A 21,991-nucleotide genomic window follows, 5' to 3' on the forward strand; every position below is an offset into this window, starting at 1 on the left:
TCAATGTCGCACAGATAGATAAAAAACATGCATCATCGTTTGGACTCAATTGTGCCTGCCCTTATCCTTCCGCCCGCGCTCTCAGCTTGCTGAGAGTTATGAGCCCGGTTTGCGGTGCTCTTTATCCTTCGCATTCCTCTACCAACTGTGAGGCTATCACGAATCTCAACGCACCATATATCCTTCACCCTTGGGGTTGACGCGAGGAAGAGAGCAAAATTCAGGGGCAACACCCACAACTACGCAGAGTCAACGTGACGCGTGCATCCCTCGCAGGAGGTAAAACACACGATGACACTAGGCCCCAATATCAGAAGGGGAGGTGTACATCACCACACTCAAGGAAAGCCTTGACTGGACCCCATGGATTAGGGGTATCAAATCATGGGCTCAAACGCACCACATCTGGGAGTACGTTAACCCAGAAGGGACCGTGGTGCTCGAGGAGCCCCTGAGGCCTAGCTGGGAAGAGCTACTCGAGAAGGTAGGGCAGAGGCCCCACCGAGGAAGCTTTCCCAACGAAGAAAATAAGTATAAGGCAGCAAGGGAAGACTTCAATGAGAAGCTTCAAGATGCCAAGGACCTCTTTAGGTACAAAGAGAAGACCTTCCAGGATCAATTGGACCGCTTCAAGGCTAGAGAAAAAGCCATGATGCAGATCGAGGAGGTGATCAAGAAGTCCATCAGTGAGGGGCTCCAGGGCGAGACCCTGATACAGCTGACGCCCCGGGACAAGATCAAAGAACTCAAACAGAAGGTTCTCCCCTCAGCGGAGGAAGAAAAGAACCTTATCGATGAAAGGTATCATCAAATCATCAACAAGAAAGGAACCCGGGACTGGAAGGCCTGGGCAGAGCAGCTGGACCAAGTCATCCTGGATTCAAGAGACCTAGCGGTCTCGACTATTAATGACACAAAGATTCGTCAGGACTTCCTCAAAGGGACCGAAGAATGGGACCCTAGCTGGCCCATGACGATTAGGCTGCTGGACGCACTCCTGGAGAGAACAGGACTCCCAGCAACCTTTTGCGCACCCTGATTGCCGACTTTAAAAGGGAGGTTGGATTCAGGAAGAAAGGGAAACCTCAGAAGACCCCAGGGGTCAACAACGCAAACAACGCTCCAAGATCATCTGATCAGAGGACTAGGAATGGCCCAGAGGGGTCACACAAGTGCCCGGCATGTAAGCAACACTGGGTCAAAAAGGATGAGTGGTGGGAAAGCTGCTGGACCTTTAGAGCGATGTTCCAGAAAGACCCCGAAGGATGGATTCCCAGGGACCACCTTAAGGAGGCCATCAACCAGCACCTTAAGGAGAACCCCTTGGACAAGACCAAAGCCATGGAGTGGAAGCCAAAAGCCAAAGACATCACAGTCCCGCAGAATAACAACAACTCGAGCAAACAGGCTAATACAGTGTCGCACGTGCATAGCACTAATACGAGTGAAGACTCTCTCGAGGACAAGGCCATCTATGATTCAGGGCTAGCGTACATGTCTTTAACGACCTACGATGGTTCGATGAGGATACCTTCACCTGGGGATCGTCAGAAGAAGTCCGGGCAGGAGAAAACTCCTCCAAGTCAAGGGGTAGGCATGGCCGTTATCCCAGTGAAAAACGGGATCAATTTGAAGCTTGAGAGCAGCTACTACATCCCAGAGATGCCAACAAGTGTGTTCTCAGCTCGTCAGGGGATTGTTGCGAAGATCTATTGGAACCAGGTTAACGGCACACTCTACCATGAGCCCACAGGGCGCACTCTGGTCAGTCTGCAAGAAATTGAAGACCAATACGTTATTGCAAGCCTCTCAAAGCGGCCCCAACACAGCGTCTTTGTCACAAGCAGGGCTCCTAAGCCACCAATGGGTGGGCAAGCAGACCTTTGGCACAGACGGCTAGGACATCCGGGGCCAGAACCCCAGCCACCTAACCAAGATGGGGACCGGCCACGTGTGAATGCGAGGTCTGCGCAACAGGCAAGGCAAAGAGGCAGGTCTCCGTGAGGAGCCCACTTTACGACCCAGAGGGCCGGAGCTCAATTTAGCTTCGACTTACACCCAGGCCCGGTGGCCGGATTCGGGGGTGAAAAGTACTTTGCGCTATTCACATGCATAACGACCAGGATGAGGTTTTATTACGCATTGAAGAGCAAAACCGAGGTCCGAGATGCCTTCAAGAAGCTGACATCAATGCTAGAAACCCAGTACGGGATAAAACTGATCAACCTGGCTACTGACGGAGAAAAAGCCCTTTTAACAAAGGAGCTAGTCAAATTCATCGAAGGATTGGGCATTCGGGTCTTCCAGTCAGCTCCATCCACGCCCACACAGAATGGGCATGCAGAAAGGTCCGGGGCCGTGGTCAAAGAAAGGGCCCGGCTTATGAACCTGGACTCCCGCCTCCCGGAGGAGCTCTGGACCGAGACCTACCGAACAGCAGTGTATTTGCTCAACCGTACGCCACTTAAAGGATCTGATCATAGCTGGAGAAGCCCACACGAACGATGGTGGACCTATGAGGGACCACAACCCTCTATACGGCCACATCAAGCGAGTCCAGCCGAGCATAAATCACCTGCGTGTCTTCGGCTGTGTGGCCTACCCAATGACAATCACTGCGTTGGAGCATGTAAAGTCACATAAGACGCAGTCCCCGCTTGAGCAGAGAGCTCATATCGGTTACCTGGTGGGCTACAGATCGACCCATCAATATGTCGTGTGGATACCCTCGATCCGCCAGACCAAACTGATGGTCTCGGCGAATGTACAATTTGATGAGTCAACAATGTACGATCCGAAGAGGGAAGAAGACGCGGAAGCCTTCCAGGTCTATACATACGATGTTCTTCGTCAAATGGTGGCGATAGACGTCCCTGACGACGAAGACATAGAGGAAGCAGGAGTGCGCAATTACTCCGATGATGAGACAGATGACGGAATGACGCCGTACACCTCGGAGTCAATTGCGGCACCCTCTGCAGACGAGGCGACACAAGAAGCACCGAATTTGAAGACTTCGATGAGGACTACAACGGACAGTGCCTATATTTCGCCTCCAAGCACTTCAAACAGTAGGGTGGAGGAAGAAACCTCACCCTCCCCACCAAGCTCTGTCACCACTAGCGTGACCCCGCAGGAGGTCACCCACTACGGGAGTGAGGACCCGGAGGTGGAAAACTCAAACATTATCTCGAGCCCTACGCGGACCGACCGGGAGCCTCAGGTATCACTAGGCACGCCGATCCTAGACGGATTGAATGAGCCACCTGTCGATCCGGGGGGTGGTGCGCTCGACGAGCCACAATGGTCAGAATTCGAGGAGCTGTCTCTGGGGGGTGGGGAGAGCCCGACCCCAGAGTCACAATCACAACCCGAAAAACGACCCCGCAAGGCGAGGGACAAGTCTCAGGGGATAAACCCCGCCAATGTGCTTGAGGGCAAGAGACAGAGGAAGCCGAAGAAGGCCTTCATCAATAACATCATTGCTAATGCCTCGAAGCACAGGCTTCACGTTGAGGATATGCCTCCTGTGCCAACCTCCTTTAAAGCCGCGATGGCTTCGGAATACGCCTCCCAATGGATAATGGGGATGGGGCGTGAAATTGAGGACCAGATGAAGCTCGAAACGTGGACCAAGGTGGCCAGAAAGATGGTTGAAGAAGCCGGCCACTTCATAATCCCGTTGCGATGGGTATATGCATATAAACTGGATGAGCAGGGCTACGTCACTCGCTTTAAAGCCCGACTTGTGGTCCGTGGAGACCAGCAGCCGGAAGACAACGAGGACACATACGCGGCCACACTACGAGCAAGAACCTTCAGAGTGTTAATGGCCCTCTGCTGTCTTGAAGACCTTGAAACAGAACAGTACGATGTGAAAACAGCGTTTCTGTATAATAAGCTCAAGCATGCCATCTATTGTCAGATGCCACCAGGCTACCTTGAGCCTGGGCTATGCTTGAAGCTTCTCAAGGGACTATACGGGCTTCGAATCGCTCCAAGGCTGTGGTTTGAGGAGCTCTCGGGCTTCTTCAAGAAGCTGGGCGCTCAACAACTCGTCGAAGATGCCTGCGTGATGACTTATAAAGGAGTCATCATCTTCTTCTTTGTGGATGACATCGTGATGATGTATCCAAAAGAAAAGAAGGCCGAATGGGAAGAACTTCACGCTGCCATTATGAAGGAATATACCATCAACCACATGGGGGAACTTCGCTGGTTCCTAGGGATTGAAGTCATCAGGATAGGGCCCAGAAGAAGCTTTGGCTCGCTCAAGCCTCGTATCTCTCGAAGATGGCCAAGAAATTCCACATTGAGGACGATGATCAGATCCTTGGCGTGCCCCAGATCCCGATAACGACCGAAGAGCTCAAGCCATACGAGAAGACGGCTACTAGGGACGAGGTTCATCAATATCTCTCTCTAATTGGCTCAATTCTTCACCCAGCGATTCACACCAGACCCGACGGTGCGTTCCCGGTTGGAAAACTGGCACAATTCAGCCATAACCCGGGCCCGAAGCATAGGAGAGAGGCCAGGAGATGCCTGGCATACCTCTATCACACGAGAGATCGCTGCATCTGCTTCTCAGTCAAAGAAGCTGAACGCAGGTTCCTCTGCGCTTCTGATTCATCCTTTGCAGACAACCCGGAGACTCGAAAATCCTCACAGGGATATGTCTTCTTGTTTCTAGGCGGACCCGTTGACTGGAAGGCTACGAAACAAGCGACTGTGACGACGTCGTCCACAGAGGCCGAATTGCTGGCCCTGTCCAGTGTGTCCATCAATCAAGTAACTTGACTTGGTTGCTTGAAGTTGGTTGATTACATAACAGTCAATCACGAGTAACGATCTCTCCGACCAAGCAAAAGTAAAGCTTTCTGCATTACTCGGGTTTACTCCGAGTTACCGGTACCTGACTAGCGTTGATTTCAGGCAATTTCGTGATACCCATGTCATGAAAGTGGACGAACCCCTTTCCTCTCGCCGATTGAGCTTGGTGATTACAGTTACTTTCTTCGTGCCTGATTCATCAACATCCTGCAGAAACTGTTCAACGCTGAGGAAGCCAGCAATGCCCTCTCACTCAGCTTTCGATCCTTGCAATCATCTCGGGCGTCACGCCTCCCAAGACGCCTTCCCAGTCGGTCCCCGACGAGCCAAGCATCTCCCATGAAAGGGACTTGCCAAAGGCATCGCAATGCGTTTTCCCTATATCTTGGGAGAAGATTCGTTACGACAGAAAACCGTTGGCCACCATACGATATCGTCAGCCTCACAAGCGCGCAATGAACTCGAAGGCGCAACCATCGATAATCTACAAACACGGTGCGCAACTCACGACAGACGGCGACAACAAGTACTGGCTCTGCAAATATTGCCATGTAAGCGGACGTCACGACACAGCGCTCTTTGCCAGCGAGAGTACGACGAGCATCATCTATCACCTTAGGCACCACCACAAACTTGCCGAGTTCGGTTACAAAGTGGCAGGGTCCGACCCCTTCAGCATCTCTCAAGGAGCCACCAAGGCCGCGTCGTACTTGGGGAGCCGACGCATGGTGTTCAATGACCTCCAGTTTCGAAGTCATTTTGCCGACTGGGTCATTGATCTTGATTTGACTTTCCGCCAAGCGACTCACCGACGAACAAATGAAATATTTGCATTGTGCCTGGAAGACATCGACAAAGTTTTGCCGAAAAGCCCGTCAGCGCTGAGCAGTTGGGTCAGCGAAAAATGGTTCGGTGACAACGGCAGGCGCGCCTGGCTGAAAGAACAGCTCCGCCTGTCCAAAAGCAAGATCCACGTCTCGACAGATGCTTGGACATCTGAAGAAGGTACCAACTATTTGGCTATAGTTTCTCACTTTCTAGACGCTGCATACAAGCTGCAAACGGCTTTGCTGGATTTGCCAGTTTTGAAGGGCCCCCACACTGGCGAGAATATCGCCAAAGTCCTTGCAGCGGTCATGGGGTCATACGAGATCGGTCAGAACGTTGGTTTCTTCATGATGGACAACGCAAGTAGTAACGACACTTGCATTCGAGAGCTGGCGAAGCGCTATCCTGTCATCAAGCCTCAGAGTCGCCTGCGCTGCGTCGGCCATATGCTCAACCTAATCGTCAAAGCCCTTCTCTTTGGGTAGGGTGTCGGCAAGTTGGAGAAACAGCTTTGCGGCGCGTCTGAAGTGGAGCGTTTTGAAATCTGGAGAAAGCATAGCTTCGTCGGTAAACTTCACAATTTCTGTGTTTGGGTAAACAGAAGTGACCAAAGGCGGGAGCAGCTGAAACGGTATATTTTGCAGGCTTACGAGGAAGGCAGCATTGAACTGCTCTACACTAGAGTCCTGGTCGACGGCGGAATCCGCTGGAACTCTGCATATGCAATGATTCAGAGGGCGGTCAAGCTCCGTCATGCGATTGATCTGTTCTTCCTCAACTATTGCTACGGTGGCGTAGGGTACGACATTTCGCAAGACGTACTAACCCCACAAGATTGGATTGACTTGCACCATTTTCTCGACATCTTGAAGCCTTTCAAAGATCTGACAAAACGCATGGAGGCCGAGCCAACAAAGCTGGCCTGGAAGGATCACATGGCTCCCTTCATGAAACAATTGAATCATTCGATGTCCTCTTCAAAAGCTCCAAGAGGCCGGAAGATTTGCCGATGACCATCCCGACGTGGTTTCAACGTATTATTCCCACGCAATCGATGCTGCTCGCATCAAGCTAGAAGAGTACTTCGGCCTTACCGATGCCACCCCAGCTTATCGGTGCGCTGTCGCATTGCATCCGGCGAATAAGTTTGCTTACTTCGAACTTGAGTGGAGTCACAACAAGCAGTGGATCAGTGAGGCAAAGAGCGTGGTTCAAGAAGTTTTCGCAGAATACGAAGACGCATACATGGAAGCGGACGCTGCGGACCATGAGGAGGCTTCGTCGCTGGCCCTAGGAGAAGTCGTCACTGATAAGGCTGGCGATGATCTCGTCGCCCTTGACCCACTCCAGGAAGCTCGCAAACGCCGACAGATGCTGGCTGAGCTTGCGGCGTCCGGCAAGGGAAGGAGGAAAAGAGCGAGACTAACTTCTGAGCTCGACGAGTTTATGGCTAGGAATAACAAGGCTGATTCGGAAGTCGAAGATCCCTTGCAATGGTGGATCTGTCATGCGGCAGACTACCCAGTTCTGTCGCAAATGGCTTTCGACTTGTTCACTTGTCCAGCAATGAGTGCTGAATGTGAGCGGGTTTTCTCTCAGACCAAAAGGTCATCACGGATGAGCGGAATCGCCTCAGCTCCAACACCGTGGCAGCTATCGAATGCCAAAAGCACCTACTTCGATCTGGCATGCTATCGTAGTCATGCTCGAGGAGCACTTTTTTTCCCCTCGTCCCAAGGTCACAGGCGGACAAGATATAGAGATCACTCAAGCAAATCGGCTCCCGGAGTCAAGTAATGTCAACCAACCAAGTAAAGCACAGCCATTTCTTCGAGTAAACCAAGTCGAGTAAACGGATCCTTCAACCAAGTCAAGTAAGGGTGTCATTTTCTGCTTTACTTGGTTGATGGACACACTGGCCCTGTCAAGCGCGGCGAAGGAGCAAATGCAATTTTCCCGGCTAATTAAAGAGCTTGACATCAAGGTAGAAGGCACCAATGAGCTATGGTGCGATAACCTGCAGACCATCAGGCTCCTGACTGAACTAAGCGCAAAGCTCAAGACGAACCTTAAGCACATCGATATCCATCGTCACTGGCTTCGACAGGAGGTTCAGGAAGAAAGACTCCAGATCACATGGATCAAGTCTACGGAGAATCCCGCTGATGGAATGACAAAGGCCCTTCCCAGCAAAAGCACGAAGCTTTTGTCAAGCAGCTAGGGATGCAAGGGAGACCGGTGGCACCAATTGAAGCCGATGCGCCGGAGGACAGTTTCGACAGTATCACCACCCAGAGAGAGATATAGATGCTCTCCGAGCATCACCCAGGCACGGGATGGACCCATCATTTTGCTGGTATTGACTTGTTAAAATGCTCCTGGTCACAACACCAAGGAAGACATCATGAAGAGCATCTCCCTCAACGGTAGTAGCCTCACTCGCTGGATATTTGATAAGATTGGATGATTCGTCTGTCTCTTTTGCTTGTTTGCCTCACTCACCCAGTGAGACCGAGGCAAAGGGGGTGTGTCAGAGGGAGCAGACTGACGGTCTAATCCGCACACGTATAAACTCCGGTGAAAGAGGCAGGTCAGACACAAGGACTTGAGTCAGGTATCGATACAGTAGAGGAACATTGCCCTAATCGGGATACACGGGAATTGGCACTGATTCAGGGCCACCACGGGTCCCAGATTGGTATCTATTCGTATAAATACCCCCTCAATGTCGCACAGATAGATAAAAAACATGCATCATCGTTTGGACTCAATTGTGCCTGCCCTTATCCTTCCGCCCGCGCTCTCAGCTTGCTGAGAACTCCGTAAACCCCGCGTAGACTCCGATAATCAACCCTCCGCGGCATCCTTACAGCCTGGTGGCTTGTCGTCGAGTCAGTATCTTCCCTCCAGACCAAGACAGGCCAGCTACCCCAGGTCGACATCTACCCGGTCTCTGCAGCCGTCTGCAGTTCCAGGGTCCGAAATGGCGCAAGAGGCCGTCTTCCTCGCCGTCTTACTCGTCACCGGAGCGTACCTCGCCTGGTCCCTCGCCGAGTCCTTGTCGGTCCGCACCGCCGGCCGCGCCCTTACACCCTACGCCGCGTCCTGCTCCTCGCCTCTGTGGCTCGCCGTCCTTCTCGTTCCGGTCCTGCTCGTGTCGCGGGAGCGGTATAGTCTGCTACGTAAGACGCGCATCCACAAGACCCAGCCGGCGCCCGTCTTCCCGCACCGCGACGCGGTTCTGGGCACTGACTGGGTGCGGCTGGTGAAGACGTCGCTGCAAACCAACTCGCTGCTCGAGACATGGCACGGGCTCTTTATGAACTCGGTCGGCAGCACCTTTTGGGTCAACGCACTCGGCAGCTGGGTGCTTATGACGTGCGACCCAGAGAACGTCAAGGCGGTCCTGGCCGACCAGTTCGAGGCCTGGCCTATCGCCGGGATGCGGCAACGGGCCCTGTCGCTCGTCCTCGGCCCGCACGCCATCTTCTCCACCAACGCCGACCAGTGGGCCCGCGCCCGGGCACTGATCCGGCCGAGCTTCGTGCGCAACCAGATCGCCGACCTTGAGTGCATGGACCGGCATGTTGAGAACTTGCTGGCGAAGCTATTGCCACCGCGTGGCCGAGGAGAAAAGGTGGACCTCCAGGTGCTCTTCTATATGTTTACTATGGATATGTCGACCGACTTCATGTGAGCCGGCAAGCCCATTTCCGAGTCTTGCTCAGCGTTGGAGCGCGCCCTGTGTGTGGCCATGCTGCTGACTGGCCAAACCAGGTTTGGCCACTCGATACACATGCTCGTTAGCCCGAGCAAAGAAGCCGTCGAGTTTACCAAGGCTTTTGACTACGCCCTCCTCTCCGCCACTAGCCGCGCCCGCATGGGATGGCTGCTGACGCTGCTGCCGGATAAGAGGCTCGACGAGTCCGTGGCCCGGTGCCGGACCTTTATTAGCCGTCATGTGGCGGCAGCGCTGGCGCAGGATAAGGTCAAGGAACGGCCGTATGTCTTTATGAACGAGCTGCTCGACTCGGGCGCCACGCACGAGCAGATAACAGACCAGCTGCTGGCCATGATCCTGGGCGGCCGCGATACGAGCGCCAGCACTCTGAGCAGCCTGTTCTGGAAGCTCGCGCGGCGGCCCGAGGTAGTGCGCAGCCTCCGAAGCGAGCTGGCCGGGCTAGATGGGAGACGGCCGACGTGGGAAGACCTCAAGGGGCTCAAGTATCTCAACAACGTGCTCAAGGAAGGTCCGTATGCTCGATGCCTCTCGGCGCCGCCGTGATGCTGCCAGTCACTGACGAGGAGATGCGCGAGCAACGATGCAGCCCTGAGGCTCTGGCCCCCTGTTCCCTCCAATATGCGGACCGCTAGCAGGGACATGATCCTCCCTCGGGGCGGCGGCCCTGACGGCAAGTCCCCTCTTTTCGTCCCCAAGGGCACGGAATGCCGCTATAGCACCTATAGCCTGCAGCGCCGCAAGGACATTTACGGCGAGGATGCAGAAGAGTTTCGCCCCGAGCGGTGGGAGACGCTCCGAACGTCGTACGTTGTTGCTCTTCCTCTTTACTCTTGCATGGTGAACAGCTTTCGAGGGTAGAAGCCCTACTTGTCATTGGCATTGTCATCTCTCTCTCTCTCTCTCTCTCTCTCTCTCTCTCTCTCTCTCTCTCTCTTTATTTCTTCTTGATCCCCTCTCTTTTTGGCGTACGGGGCTGACTGGGCAACAGCTGGGAGTACGTGCCATTCAGCGGAGGCCCGCGAATCTGCATCGGCCAGCAGTTCGCGCTAACCATGATGTCCTACCTCACGGCGCGCTTCTTCCAGGTATTTGATAAGATGGAAGGTGGGGACGAACTTCCGATGGCGCAAATGGCGAGCTCGACCATCAGTCTGGTCAATGGATGTTGGGTGAGCCTGACGCCGGCCTCAGGCTACCGCTGTGACGCGGCCGTGAAGCAGATCTGAGCAGCTTTGACGATTCTCTGCAATGCCTTGCGACTCGGCCTTGGATTCAAGACAAGTTCATGCAACGATAGATTGGATAAGCTAGTTGTTGCGAGGCTAATCCGCTGTTTAACATCCAGTCTGCCCCGGCGAGGCTGACTGGCGCATGCCCTTCAACAATTTCCCGCATCGACAAACCAGTAAAAGCAACCAAGGCCTCCCTTATTCCCCCAAGTGCTCGCAGGATTGATTGTCTTGCCCGAAACAATATCCTTCACCGGGAGCTCCGCCTTTTTTAAAATTCATCATCTATAGCGTCTTCTTAGAAATCCTGTCTTCTCCAGTCAGCGAGTCGGTCGCACTTGCGGGTAGCGCACCTCTTTTGCTGACCTCTCTTGAGGCGACCTCCTCCACTCGATCGACAAGACCTTAAGTCAAGGCTTTGCCAGGGTTCATCTGCAAGGACAACATGGCACTTTCGTCGGTATCCTGCCGTCGCCGTTGCCCTACCCTTATGGGTTCGCGAATATCCTCTGTAAAGCTGCTGTCCAGCGCGTTGTAGATTTCCGCAGTTATAAACCGGATCCCTGAGGGGCTGAAGACGCCATCCTAGCGGCCGTGCAAGTAAATCTGGCCATTGTCCGGATGAATTGGGATAAAGTCGCCGTGCGTCCCGACATTATCATATCGGGCAACCCGTCGTCGTGTATTGGAGATAGCACAAGTCTTCCGGCGGATACCTCAGCGTGTCTCAATGCAGATTCGATTCCTTCTGGTTGTTGACAAGGATCCCACCCACAGTGTTGAATGCATTTCAGCGCCCCTAGTTCTGCAGTGTCAGCCCTGTCACCCCCAAGCGCTCGCAGATGCCAGGCTACCTATTGTTCCGGACGTGTACACGATGAGAAACGAGTCGCGGAAGTCGACTCGCTCGAAGTGGAGGCCGCCATCAGCTCCGGCCGAGGTCAGAAAGCCGGCCAAGGTCTCGGCTCGGGGGGACCCTGGAGACATTGGCGGGCTTCTCGTGCCACCGGTGCATGCATACAGGACCTTGAAACTCTTCAACACCCTTCATGCCGGCTTGAATTTCAATCATTTTGGGCCGAATATCAAACTCCCTGCCGTTGTATACCGACCAGTCGTCGACGAAGACGTATTTGGGCTTGATTGCACTAACCGCTCAAGAGCGCTCGACCTTCCCAAGTCAGTCGACGAACCGCTGAAAGTGCCGCCGATGCAAGTATTTGCGTAGAAAACCGTCGTTGTGTCGAACGAGTTCGAGGCCACAATAGTAACTGGATCGCCTTTCGTAATACCCCGTGCACGCATGGCGTTTGCGAGAAGTCCGACGTGCTCTCTCAGAATTCTCCAAGTGAAGCTCCTGACTTCGGAGAAACATTCCCTGACTTCCGTATAGGCCCACGGCGTTGTCGGCTTTACGGTGTGTCGTTGCCTGGCTTGGGCATTTCGGATATGGCGAGAAGAGCATGTTTTCGACAAAGTTGCATTTTACCCTGTCAAACCATCCGGGGACCGCGTTCATGCGCGCTGTGTCATCAAAGACTCGGTCGTGCGCTCTGGAGTTGATGATGGGATATTCACGGAACAGTTGTTCCCAAAGCCCAGCAGTTTTCTCTACGGGCCATTGAAGCAACTCATCCCAAGACCGTAGGTTGAGGCCGTGCGCATGAACTCCCAAGCAAGCGTCTTCTGGGGCTCCGGGTGCTCCCAGAGCCTTCGAAGCCATATTGAGGCCGCATCCATGTTGTCAGGGTGCGCCGAGAGTTTTGCGCTGGACGAGCGAGGGGGAATCTGAGACTACCAAAGGGCTCGCGGTACCTAGAGCCTTATCGTGACCAGAAAACTTGTCTTCGATAATTCGTTGCGGTTTCTGTCTTTCGTTGTCTACACCGCCCTGTAGTGGACGGCTTAACCCGTACGGACCTGTCGGCATTGGCAAGTATCATGCCAAAGACAGAGTGTTTATGTCTCCCTAGGTCACGGACACACCATCATGCGTCGCTTCCGCGCTTAGATTGGTTGCAAAGAGCTTCGCCGACTATTCATGAGCGTCAGCTATGCAAAGGAACGTGTGGCGTCGCCAGAAAGAGGCCTCTGCAGTGCTACGTGTCGACAGCTACATGTAGGCCGGTTTGAGAAATACTCTTGTGCCTTGAGGAACGAAAGGACTTTGCCTTGAGGAACGAAAAGGCTCTTCTGGACGCGAAAAAAACCCCAAAAACCCCCAAACCTACTTTACCCTCGAAACCCTTGGCTTCTGATTGGAGAACCCATCTTGGCTGCTGATTGGAGAGCTTTTAAATCCCGGCTTCCCTTTGGTCGCTTAATGATTACTTACCCTTTTCGTCCTAGCCCTTTTGTTTCGCCTTCCGGCGCAGTTCGCCCTCTCCGGTCCTGCCAGCGACCTAACCTCGCGACTAGGACTCAGCTCCTCGTGAAACCGGTTTTTGGCCTTTTCCGACCAAACCCTCTCCCGCACCCCTGACACGAGCATGGTGCCGTCCAGCGCCCTGCGCCCGGCATCGCGATAGCTACACGTCCAGGCCCGTGCCTTTAGAGTCCAGGGAATCAACGTCTAGCCATCCCGAGGCCTCGCGGACAGTCTTGTCGCTCAGCTGGCCCAGCCTCGCTTCTGCGTCTGTCATCTCGTCTGGCACCTTGTTGCCCACCAGGTCCCTCTCCGCAATTTCGAGACCAGCATAATGCCGTCCAGCGTCGGGCAGCGAGACAGCTGCACGTACAGGCTGTACGGGTCGCACTGCGAGGACACGGCGCGTCCGTCGATGTTTGACGTCCGCGTTCCCCGCAGCTCCAGAGCTACACGCTCGAGCGTCCTGCCCTGCACTTTATAGTCTGTGCACGCGAAGGCTGCCGTACAGGGCAGGCCCTTTCGGCTGACGTCGTTCTGCTGCCACGGCCTCTTTCGCTGGCACTGTATTTTGACCGTCATGGGCGTCAACAGGACCGTGCCTGGCGGCATCCCGACGAAGTGAACGTCGTTCGTCGTCTCCGACTCCAGCATTATCCCCGCCGGCGGCCCGAAATGGACCGTCGTGTCTGCCGTGATACGATGCCCCGGGTACGACTTGTCGAGGACGACCTCCAGCGCCGTGTAGCCGGCGCCGTTCACCAGCTTTAGCCCCTGATGGGTGTTATGGTTCACGACGACCGGCATCCCCGGCACGAACATGAAGACGGCCGGCACCGGGATCGCGCTGTCGTCGCCCTGGTTCAGCATCATGATGGCCTCTTCCTCCGTCGGCAGGGCCTCCTTCCACGTATGATCCGAGATGAAGATGCGCATCACTGACCGCTGCTGGGCCCGGAACGCCAAGCTGGCCTCCATGTTGAGGTTCCACCGGTTCCTGTTCAGCGGCGTCACCACGGTGATGCACGTCTCCCACGGGATCCGCCTGCCTTCCCGGTAGCATCTTGAGTTGAGGAGGTCCAGATCCGAGCGGTCCTGCACGCCCAGTCGAATCCGCCTTAGCAGCCTCTGCAATTCCGGATCTCCGCGGCGCGCACCTGCTCGTCCAGCATGACCGTGGTCGTGAATCTCTTCCACAACGCGTGCGCCTTGTCGTGCTGGTGCCGTGTCTCGGCCTTGAAGGAGCTGTCTACGTCCCACGAGACGGCGGTGCTGGGGAGGAGGATCGAGCGTTCTTGGACGGGGCGGAATTGGTGGAAGTCTCCGCAGAAGAGGACGATCGGAATACCTCCAAAATCCTGGTGCGACCCGCGCAGCCGGCAGAGCTGCTCGTTCACCGCGTGTAGCGTCCGCGCCCCGAGCATGCTCACCTCGTCGATGACGAGCACGTCCTTCTCCTGCCAGTCCATCCGGGATTGCCCGTCGACGAACCGCTCCGCCTGTTTCGGCAGTCGCACCCCGTCGAGATCCTTGGCCGCGTTTGCGGCTGCCGCGAGATCTTTCGAGAACCCGCAGGCGGAGTGGATCGTAATGCCGTTGATCCGCGCTGCTGCCGTCCCCGACGTCGCCGTTATCATCAGACGATTCGATTGATCCTTGGACGCGAAGAGCTCGACGAGCGCCTCGATGACTCGTGACTTGCCCGTTCCGCCCTCTCCACCGACGAACTGGCACAGCTGGCGTACGTTGCTTTTCTCCCCGCGCCGTATCAGGTCAAGCTGGCGGCATATAATTAGGAAGGCGATCGCCTGCTTCTTGTTTAGCGTGAGCCGCGCTGCCAGGGCCTTGCCCGCCTCGAGGAAGGAGGTTGAGGCACCGAACCGGATCTCCATTCCCGCGCTGGCCCCCGCTACTCCTTCCTCGAGCTCCGCTGCCGTCATCTGGACGTCGTCATCCCCGAAACCCGTGAGCACGCCCGCACCGCCGCGCGGCGACCAGTCACCGGTGCCGTGGACAGGCTTTGTATGCCCCGTATCATCTTCTCCTCTCCCTGGATGCGCGGATTTGCTGCGACTTTATGGCCCTAACCTCACTTTGCGGCGGTATGGTGGCTCCGGAGAATGCCCGCCCGGGATGTTGATTCGTCTTGGGCCCCGTTCGGGTAGTATTGTGGCCTGGACCTCGGAAGAAGAGGACAGCGCCGATTGCTGAAATCGGCTGAGCTCCTGCATCATCGCCGTGAGCTCCGGCGAGCCGGCCGTGATTTGGTTCGGCCCGATCGAGCTTCTGACAACGTCGATTAGGCGATTCGTGCTTCCCGCACTGTCGGCCTGGTATCCCGATCCGGGCTCGACACCCACCTCCCCGGTGCCGTCCTCGTCCGGACGTACTGCCGTGGGGTCGCCGTCACCGGACGAGGCCGCCCACTGCCGTGCGTCCCGCTTTGCATCTTCGGCCGACCGTCGCAGCAACTGCACGTTATCGACGAAACATGATATCCTCGGGGCCAGGGCTGCTCGTTGCCGCCCCATATGCAGTTGATGTCGCCCTTTCTTCGTCTAAGAAAGACTCCACGGCACGAACAGCGCAAGATGCTGCACAGCCGCTCTTCGCCATGGAAATTAGCCTTCTCGACCCGGCGCCTCCGGCCCGTCGACGACAAACGCACCTTCGGTAGCACGACCCTTCGTCGTCTTCGTCGAAATCCTTGCTCAAATACCCGTCGAGGCAGACCGTGGCCTGCTTGCCCGGTCGCCTGAGCACCTGCGCCCAACGGCCTCCCGGAGCCCAGCCGCTCTCGAACGGGACCTCCCCCCAGCCGGCGGGCCCCTCGTCCCTTTCGTTGCGCTTCAGCCTGACCAGCGAAACGTAGTCGTAGAGACACAGCCCTCGAAGGACGTCTCCCCGATGACGGTATGCCTCGACACGGCAAATCCTCTGGCCTGCTTCTTCGACGAGTATTGACTCGTCCACAGAGCCATCTGCAACGGCTGCGCCGCTTTCTCGTCGAAGGTGCGGCCATTGTCGGAAGACTTGCCAGTAGAGCAACGATACGTTCAGGAACGCCCAAGCACTGCCATTCGTCAGTTCAGTCGCGCATCCCAGGAGGTCCGCGACGACCTCGACCTGCGATAACGGCCTCTCCGTAAACACGCGATTCGCCACCTTCATCAGGAACTGCCGTGTCTTATTCTGCCTGCCATCGTCACCGGCACCACTGTCTCCACGAACCTCCGCGCCGTCGGCCATTCCGTCACCTGCCCTGGGAGGCAAGAGATCCGCGGCGGCGGCGACGCGCTTCCATACAGGGTCCTCCACCTTGGTCGCATAGTTTGTGACGTAAAGATGAGGCCATCTTCTTACGCTGTGTGACGATGAAAGATATGTCATGGTTGTGGCGAAGCCCCACGGCAATGGCCTTGTTCCACCGATTCACCATGCTGTGCGACCTCCGAATCCGCAGCACGCCGTCTCCCGTGAAGGCCGTCTCGTCGACCAGTCCCCACGGCGCCTTGAAACGACATAAATCGCCCTTGCGCCCCCCTTTGCCCAGCGAGTACTTGACGCAGGTCGGGCTGTGGGTATGGATCTGCGTCGCGCCGGCACAGAAGTTCGCTTCCTCGTCGAACGAGGCTGAAAATTGCCGTTCGTCGCCCAGAAATTGCGATATATCTGACGTCACCGATCGCTCGGCCTGCATTGCGCAGAAGCCTTCCTGGTCCAGATCCTGTCTTGTTCGTCAGCTTTCTCGGCTTTGACAGACGGAGGACGCAGGTCAACACGCCGGCCCCGCTCATACCTCGGAAAAGACACTGTCGACGTATCTGACGATGCGTTCTCGGTATGCCGCTTGATCCTCGCCGTCGATATCGGCAAGCATCGAGCTTAGATGCACGTTGCCCTGCAGCCAGAGCAGTCCGTGAACATGGAGCGCTCCACGCTCGTTGGTCTCGACGGCACCGTAATAGTGGCTGATGCGCCCGAACACCGACTCTCGCCCACTCTCACGTAATGTTCGAAGAACAACGTCATTTCTCGGTGGAAGAATTCGGCCGAGCTTAACGGGTCCGAGATGGCCAGCCGCGCACGTTTGAACGCCTTGTCGAGGCCTTGCAGGAATGCCTCGGCCGCTGCGGGATCACGTGTGCGGTATGCCGCCAGTCTCAGCTTCACCGGGTTCGTGATGTCGTTCGGGTTGAGCGTGAACCAGATTGCAGGCACGCCACGACATAAGATGAGTGACTGGATCTTGCGCCGCATGCTCAGACGGAGCTCCCTCGACATGGGCTGCCGATAGCCGTACAGCGAAAGGCATCTTAGAAGCTCCTTGACGCCATCGTCGGTAGTCTTGCCCGACGTCTCCAGCTCCGCCCTGGCGGCCGCTAACCTATCCGCTGTCAGCGACCGTACGATGCGCTCCACCTCGGCGAAGTTCTTCCGCGTCGCGCTGAGCATGCTGACCCGACGATTCTTCGACCGCACATCCATATTGAAAACGAGAAACGAGAAGATGGTATGCGTCGCGAATCGGCCACCATGGCGCCGCAGCACAATGCCGGCCCAGGTCCGAAGGCTTATGTTCCGAGACGACAGAAGATCTCGCGCCGCCGTCTCTTCTCCAGCAGCCGTACCCCGCCAATTGACCGGCCCCTCGGGTCCTAAGATGACTTCCTCCGCGAGCCGTGGTCCTCCAAATCCGAACGGCAGTAGGGTGGGAAAGGTCTTGGCGAAGAACGAGGCGTCGAGCGAGTCGGCGAATTCGTCTCCGCGACAAACGTGGATGTATGGCTCGCGGACATCCGTGCCTTCTTGACCCGCCTCCGCCGACCTTATCCATGCCCTCGGCCCCTTGCGGTCGTTCTCGGCCCCATCGCCACCCACGGCATTGCACGCAAAGCGGAGCTTCTCTGCGTCCGACACTTCCGGCGGTCCGTCCAATGCAAACATGCCGGAAGAGGTGATCTCGTTGATCGTTTTGGCTCTGTCATCGGGCTCAGCATCGTCAGTCCCGTCCGCTCCACTCCCTCGGATTCTCGACTCCCCTGTCCAATACGTCTTGTCCTTGGAGGAGCTGGGCGAGGACTCCTTCGATCTCCGCCGGACTATCGTCGTCCATGGCCCGCTCTGCGGGCGGCACGACCTGCGCCGTTCGCGTCTTCTCCCACGCAGACGGCTCGTTCCGCTCCATGCGGTCGTAGACCACCCGCGGCACACCGTGTGATGGTGTTCCCCAGCTATCCATTTCCGCCCTATCAATCTCAATATCGGCGTAATGGGGGTTATTCTTCTTCAACCAGATAAGCGCTCTCTCGACGACTTGACGCCTCACCGACAAGAGACCCGATAAGTCGCACGGTGCTGGCTTCTCCGCGCCCTGCCACGAGACGTGGATCTCGTCCATTGTTTGCCAGAGCGGGTGCGGGAGCACCCTTCTCGCCAGCTCCTGCACGTTGTTTGGAAACACCGTGATGTGGCCCTTGACATGTCTCGGATACCTCACTGCCTGCGTCTGCCCGCCCGGAATGTTATACCTCGTCACAAAGCCGTAACACGAGTTCAACGAGATGAGCTTCTCTTCGACCGGCGTCAGCCCCTTCAGCTCGTCGGGGAACATGTGCTCGCATCCGAGGCGACTGTGAAGGTGGACCGCCGACGACAGGCTCCCGCGCCCCAAGCATCGGGCACACTCCACACAAACCGAGACGGGCTCACCCCCGGGAAAGCAGCTTCGGCACGCAAATGGTGAGCGCTCACCCCGAGGAACGGGACTTGATAGCCACTGATCCCACGGAATCTCCCTCAACTCCTTCCTTGTACGCTTGCGGTAACACAGCCTGCAGGTCATTATCGGCAAGGTGCTCACATCGTGGAACGCCCGATAAAACTTTCGCACCGTCGATACCTTCCTCTCATGCGGTATTGGTGTGCACCAGGTTTGCTCCTTAGACAGCCTTTCCTTCGCGACGAATTCCCCTTCGAGGTAAAGCAAGACACTGGCCAAATCCTCTGCCTGCAGCTCACTCCTCCTCTGCCTCGGATGGCTTCCTCGAGTACGTTTCGTCGGGGTCTGGTCTCGGTCACGCTGGCGGTTCCTCTTTCTCTGTTCTACGGCCTGCGAGGATCTTTCCGCTGCCTCGTCTCGCCACGGCCGATCTTGTTCTCCCGCCGCCGCCTGGCGTGATGGCCGTGGTGGCAACCATCCGGATGACTGCGTATCTCCTGCCCTGCCTTGCATCTCTCTGGGTTGGGTTGGCTGAACGAGGGCTCCTGACGACTCCAGACGACATCGTGACAGCGGTTGCCGGCCAATCCTGTCCCGCCTGGCATCCGGATGACTGTATATCTCCCGCTCTATCTTCTATTGCTCTAGGTTGGATTGGCCGAATGAGGCGCTCCTGACGGCTGTAGACGAAATCCCGACACTGTTTGCCGGCCGACCCTGTCCTTTCTGGCGTGATGGCGGCGGTGGCCACCGTCCGGATGACTGCGTATCTCCTGCGCCATCATCCATCTCTTGAGGTCGGATTGGCCGAACCAGAAGCTCCCTGACGACTCTAGGCGAGTTCCCGACAGGGCTTGCCGGCCGATCCTGTCCTCCTGGGGTGTCCCTCGGAGCCCATTGGCCCTGTCCGCGCACCACGGCTTCGCCTTCCAGACGTGCCCTCTGGACGCCCTCCACGAGCCCTCCTTCGAGGAGGAACTATCGACGTTAGTCGTCCTTTTCCGCGGCCAGCCGCCTCGCCGACTTCCTTGGGCAACGCTCTTTGAGTGCCTCTGCCTGCTCTCTTCGTGAGGCATCGTCGGCCGCCGCGGCCGGCTTGGCCTCAATAGGCCGGAACCTGGGTGCCGCGTTTCCTTGACTTTTGTGGCCCGACGCCCGCTTCGGCCCTTCGTCCATTGCGATCGGTCTCGCCGCCGCGATACTCCTCGTCGCAGCAGCGGCCGCTGCTGCTGTCCCCGTTTCGCACTCTCCTGCCACCGATCTTACCTCGCGGCTACGATTCTCCCCCATGCTGGTGCTGTCTTATCGGCAAGGCTCCGCAAACGAACGATAGATTAGGAAGCCTTCGCCCGGGATATACCCCGAGATTGTCTCGCTTCCTGGCAATGGCGTTCCGCCGCGTTGGCATTCTTCTTGCTAACGGTTATATCCTTCCTTGTTAATATCCCCTTTCTGCATTAGACCTCTCCTCTCTCGGACCTGCCGGGCTTCCTTTGTACCTATCGACAGGCCTATCTGCCGACAGCCCTAGTTTTCGCCATCCTATGCCGGTAGCCCTGCCGGACACTTTAATCCGCGTCGCCCTTGCTGCCCGATCAGTACCCAGCTCCGCAACACCACGACGCATCTCTTTGACGTCTGCTTACTTACAGCGGCAAGGCTCCTCGCTCTTCCCGGCGAATCCATACCACTATTGATCTACTATAAGTGCGTCTACGCTCGACTTCTTCCTACTCCTTTCTTGACGCTGAGAACCCGTCCTTTTAGTGCGTGCAAGTGGCCTATCGACCTGCGCAGATGCACTATGTCTTCCTCTCTACTTCGTACCGATATGCCCGCACCGCACCTTCGAAAGCCGCTCGATAGCCAAAGGGGCGCTGGCGGTGAGATGTCTATGATGTCTTTTGTCCAGCCGGACTGTCCTGCTAGATTTTCCCACCAGGACGACCACCGCATCAGGGGTCTTAACGCCGAGGCCATGGCCCGCGTCTTCCTGCCTCCTCCCGCCTGGCTGCTCGCGACGGAATATGCGCCCCTCCGATCGGATGCCGATGATTCCCCGACATCCGTCTTTTTTAGCCTCAACCTCTCCATCTACGGCCAGCCTATTGATCCCTCCGACTGGACCGAAGAGTGGTTTTTCATGCATGCCCGCGTCCACCCCTACGCGCTCGCATGGGAGGTTGAGCAACGCGACGGCCTCGAGTCTGACACGGGCCGCACCTTTCTATACGATGCCCGCCCTTGTCGTCCGCGATCAGGGCTACCAGCCGTAAGCCGTGCCCTGACCCTTCGCGAGTGCCGACGAAACGGTATATGGCTAAGATGGGCTTGAAGTGTTCTCCTAGGCTCTTTGCCTCCATGGGCGACTTCCTGCATCCCGCCTATTGTTTCCTTTACCGGCCTTATCGTCGGCACCGGCCACTCCTCGCTGCGGCGGGACCTACTGCCCGGTCCAGGCGCCGCCCAACTTAACTGTTGCGGATTTGTCCGCCTTTCTACCTATGTCGCTCCTGGGATGCCTAATAAGGTCCCCTTCAAGGGCTTCCACCCGTTCCAGGTCTTCGTTATCTTCCTGTTCGCGCTAACCCTGGGCCATCTTGTGTAGGAAGATGGCCGAGAGGCAGGACTCTCAATTTCAGCCTAACGTCCCCTTTACCTGCACAGGCAAGGTCGCTGGCCTGCTCCGTCATGATGTCATGCTCTACCCCCCGGGCTCGGACCGGGACAACGTCTTTATCGTCGTCCCGGATTCCTGGACTTTTCTCGACAAGGCCGCCGCCGCCGTCACCACGATGGCACCGCTTCTCTCTACGCCACAGAGGCAACAAGCTTCCTCCGCTTCCGCGGCCTTCCGGGACGTGCGCGCTGCCTCTTTGTCTTTGATCACCCCTGGCACCCTCCCGCTCAGTCCTCCACCCTTGGCTTCGGCTTCGCCCTCGACCGGCCACCTTACGCCGCCCGGGAAACGATATTGCCCTGAGCCTGCCGATACGCCGACGAAGCGACCGTGTCTGCTGCATAAGGCCCCGGTGATCTCGTCTTCCCTAAGCCCGCCTCCTCTGCTACCCACTCGTTCTCTGTTTCGGCTGCCTCCGCCGCTCATGAGCCGGACAACCTAAGCCGGGTCCTGACTTACGGACTCTTCCTCGATTCCATTGTCGCCCATGGCTTGGGCTCGCCGGCCCGTCCGCTTCGAAACCGCCACCTATCTAAGAAAGCTACGGAAATGGAATAGCGTACGCTGCTATAACTCCTTAAATGGGAAGTGT

General features: G+C 56.6%; 2 protein-coding genes across 2 annotated transcripts; one reads left to right on the top strand and one right to left on the bottom strand.

The window, feature by feature from the left end:
* Positions 1-8,644: 8,644 nt before the first annotated feature.
* HRG_05242 (cytochrome p450 domain-containing protein) lies at positions 8,645-10,629 on the top strand (the record flags this gene model as incomplete). Its single annotated transcript, XM_044863713.1, has 4 exons — positions 8,645-9,354; positions 9,439-9,911; positions 9,990-10,206; positions 10,392-10,629. The coding sequence occupies 4 exons, from the start codon at positions 8,645-8,647 to the stop codon at positions 10,627-10,629; spliced, it is 1,638 nt and encodes a 545-aa protein (XP_044720245.1).
* A 2,531-nt stretch (positions 10,630-13,160) lies between these two features.
* Positions 13,161-17,944, bottom strand: HRG_05243 (PIF1-like helicase domain-containing protein; the record flags this gene model as incomplete). The annotated part of the gene is made up of 11 exons (XM_044863714.1): positions 13,161-13,305; positions 13,371-13,561; positions 13,616-14,092; positions 14,155-15,015; positions 15,091-15,509; positions 15,567-15,604; positions 15,666-16,070; positions 16,128-16,254; positions 16,361-16,724; positions 16,797-16,898; positions 17,006-17,944. The coding sequence occupies 11 exons, from the start codon at positions 17,942-17,944 to the stop codon at positions 13,161-13,163; spliced, it is 4,068 nt and encodes a 1,355-aa protein (XP_044720246.1).
* Positions 17,945-21,991: the final 4,047 nt, after the last annotated feature.

The sequence above is a fragment of the Hirsutella rhossiliensis genome (assembly GCF_020360975.1).
Source record: "Hirsutella rhossiliensis strain HR02 chromosome Unknown scaffold00005, whole genome shotgun sequence".
NCBI classification, from domain to species: Eukaryota; Fungi; Ascomycota; class Sordariomycetes; order Hypocreales; family Ophiocordycipitaceae; genus Hirsutella; species Hirsutella rhossiliensis.